Here is a 1,641-nt window from a genome sequence, read left to right as displayed (position 1 = left end):
CACTCCTCTCTACAGCTGCTGCTGGTGTTGCGCACGTTTTTTTTCCTCCTTCTTAAATACATCATCACAGAGGCGTTACCACCGTCACTGATGGGCTCAGCCTTGGCCAGCAGTGGGTCTGTCTTGGAGCCGGCTGGCATTGGCTCTATCGGACATGGGGGGAGCTTCTAGCAGCTTCTCACAGAAGCCTTAATTATTAGCCCCCCTGCTACCAAAACCTTGCCATGCAAACGCAATGCACTTGGAGATCAGGAGTCGGAAATTATTGGCTTTAGAGGTGCATTGTACTTTTGCAATGATACTTATCTAGAGCATCCTTTCCACTCCTTCATTTCATCACAAGCTTCCCAACCTGCACGGCACACGATGTGGGGGCTCTCTGCCGCACCAAGCAAATAGCACATGCTGTGTCTTGTAGTTCACCAGCAGCCAGGAGGATGGTCCTCGACAAGTCGCTTGGAGATAGAGGCTGGAGACTTGCTTCTTAGTGCCATCGGTTTGTCTTCTGATGGGCTGACTTGCTTCTACTTTGGGCCCTTATGTCTGTTTGCATTTGAGACTTTCTTGGTCTCGTCTTGTAGACAGTGTCTTCCAGGCTTGAGACAGCTTCTCTCAGAGCCTACCAAGTCTGGTTCTTTTTCATAAAAATGTGACTGAATTAGGCAAGAATTATTCTGAGAAAAGAGAGATCCACCACCTATGTGGATCAGAAGGGGCCAAAATGAACATCAAGTTCAGCGGGGAGGCAAACCAGCTCTGTGCAGCAGGTCATAAGTCCAGATTGGAGTTGGACCTTGGGTGTTCGCTGTGGCTCAAGGCATTCTTCAGGTTGAGCAGATGTTTCAGGGTGATGCCCGGGATTCATGTGATGACGATTTTGCCTTGGGCAGTGACCACTCTTCTCTTCGAGATTGTTAATCCTGGACAGGCTCAAGCAATGAGGTCCCAAAGATTTATCGCAAGACCCTGTGTGTCTCCTTTGTGGTTTTCACATGAAGAGGAAGAGGAAGAGGTGGAAATGAATCTAGTGTGTTTTCCGTCAGCTGCCATTGGGATTACTTGTGCAAAGAGTGGTGTGAAGTGCCTCTACACCAATGCATGCAGCACGGGCAACGAACAGGAGGAGCTGGGAGCCACCGTGCTGCTAGAAAGCTACGACCTAGTTGCCATTACTGAAACTTGGTGGAACAAATCCCATGACTGGAGTGTGGCTATCGATGGCTACAAGCTGTTCAGAAGGGACAGGCAAGGAAGGAGGGGCGGAGGGGTTGCCCCCCATAGAGGCAATATCCTATTCTTTGGATGCAAAGAATAATAAGAAGGGCTTCTACAGGTATGTCAGCCAGAAAAGGAAGGCCAAAGAAACTGTACCCCCCTTGATGAGCAAGACTGGCAAACTGGTAACAACGAACGAGGAGAAAGCTGAGGTACTCAACAACTTTTTTGCCTCAGTCTTCACTGCAACCTCTCTTCCCACACCTCTTGAGTGGACGGGCTGCAAGACAGGGACTGGGGGGAGCAAAGTTCCTCCCACTGTAAGAGAAGATTAGGTTCATGACCACCTGAGGAACCTGAACATACATAAGTCTATGGGACCTGACGTGATACATCCCAGAGTCCTGAGGGAATTGGCTGATGTGT

General features: G+C 49.4%; 1 protein-coding gene across 1 annotated transcript in view; it reads left to right on the top strand.

The window, feature by feature from the left end:
* The first annotated feature begins 850 nt into the window (after positions 1 to 850).
* KCNMB4 (potassium large conductance calcium-activated channel, subfamily M, beta member 4) overlaps positions 851 to 1,641 on the top strand; it is a 19,293-nt gene continuing 18,502 nt past the window's right edge. The window contains exon 1 of the mRNA XM_009327670.1: positions 851 to 1,245. Coding sequence (XP_009325945.1) covers positions 851 to 1,245 — 395 coding nt within the window. The remainder of the gene's footprint in view (positions 1,246 to 1,641) is intronic.

The sequence above is a fragment of the Pygoscelis adeliae genome, unplaced genomic scaffold (assembly GCF_000699105.1).
Source record: "Pygoscelis adeliae isolate BGI_AS28 unplaced genomic scaffold, ASM69910v1 Scaffold113, whole genome shotgun sequence".
Lineage (NCBI taxonomy): Eukaryota > Metazoa > Chordata > Aves > Sphenisciformes > Spheniscidae > Pygoscelis > Pygoscelis adeliae.
Note: the sequence above shows the minus strand (reverse complement) of the source record. Positions and strands in the feature narration are given on the sequence as shown.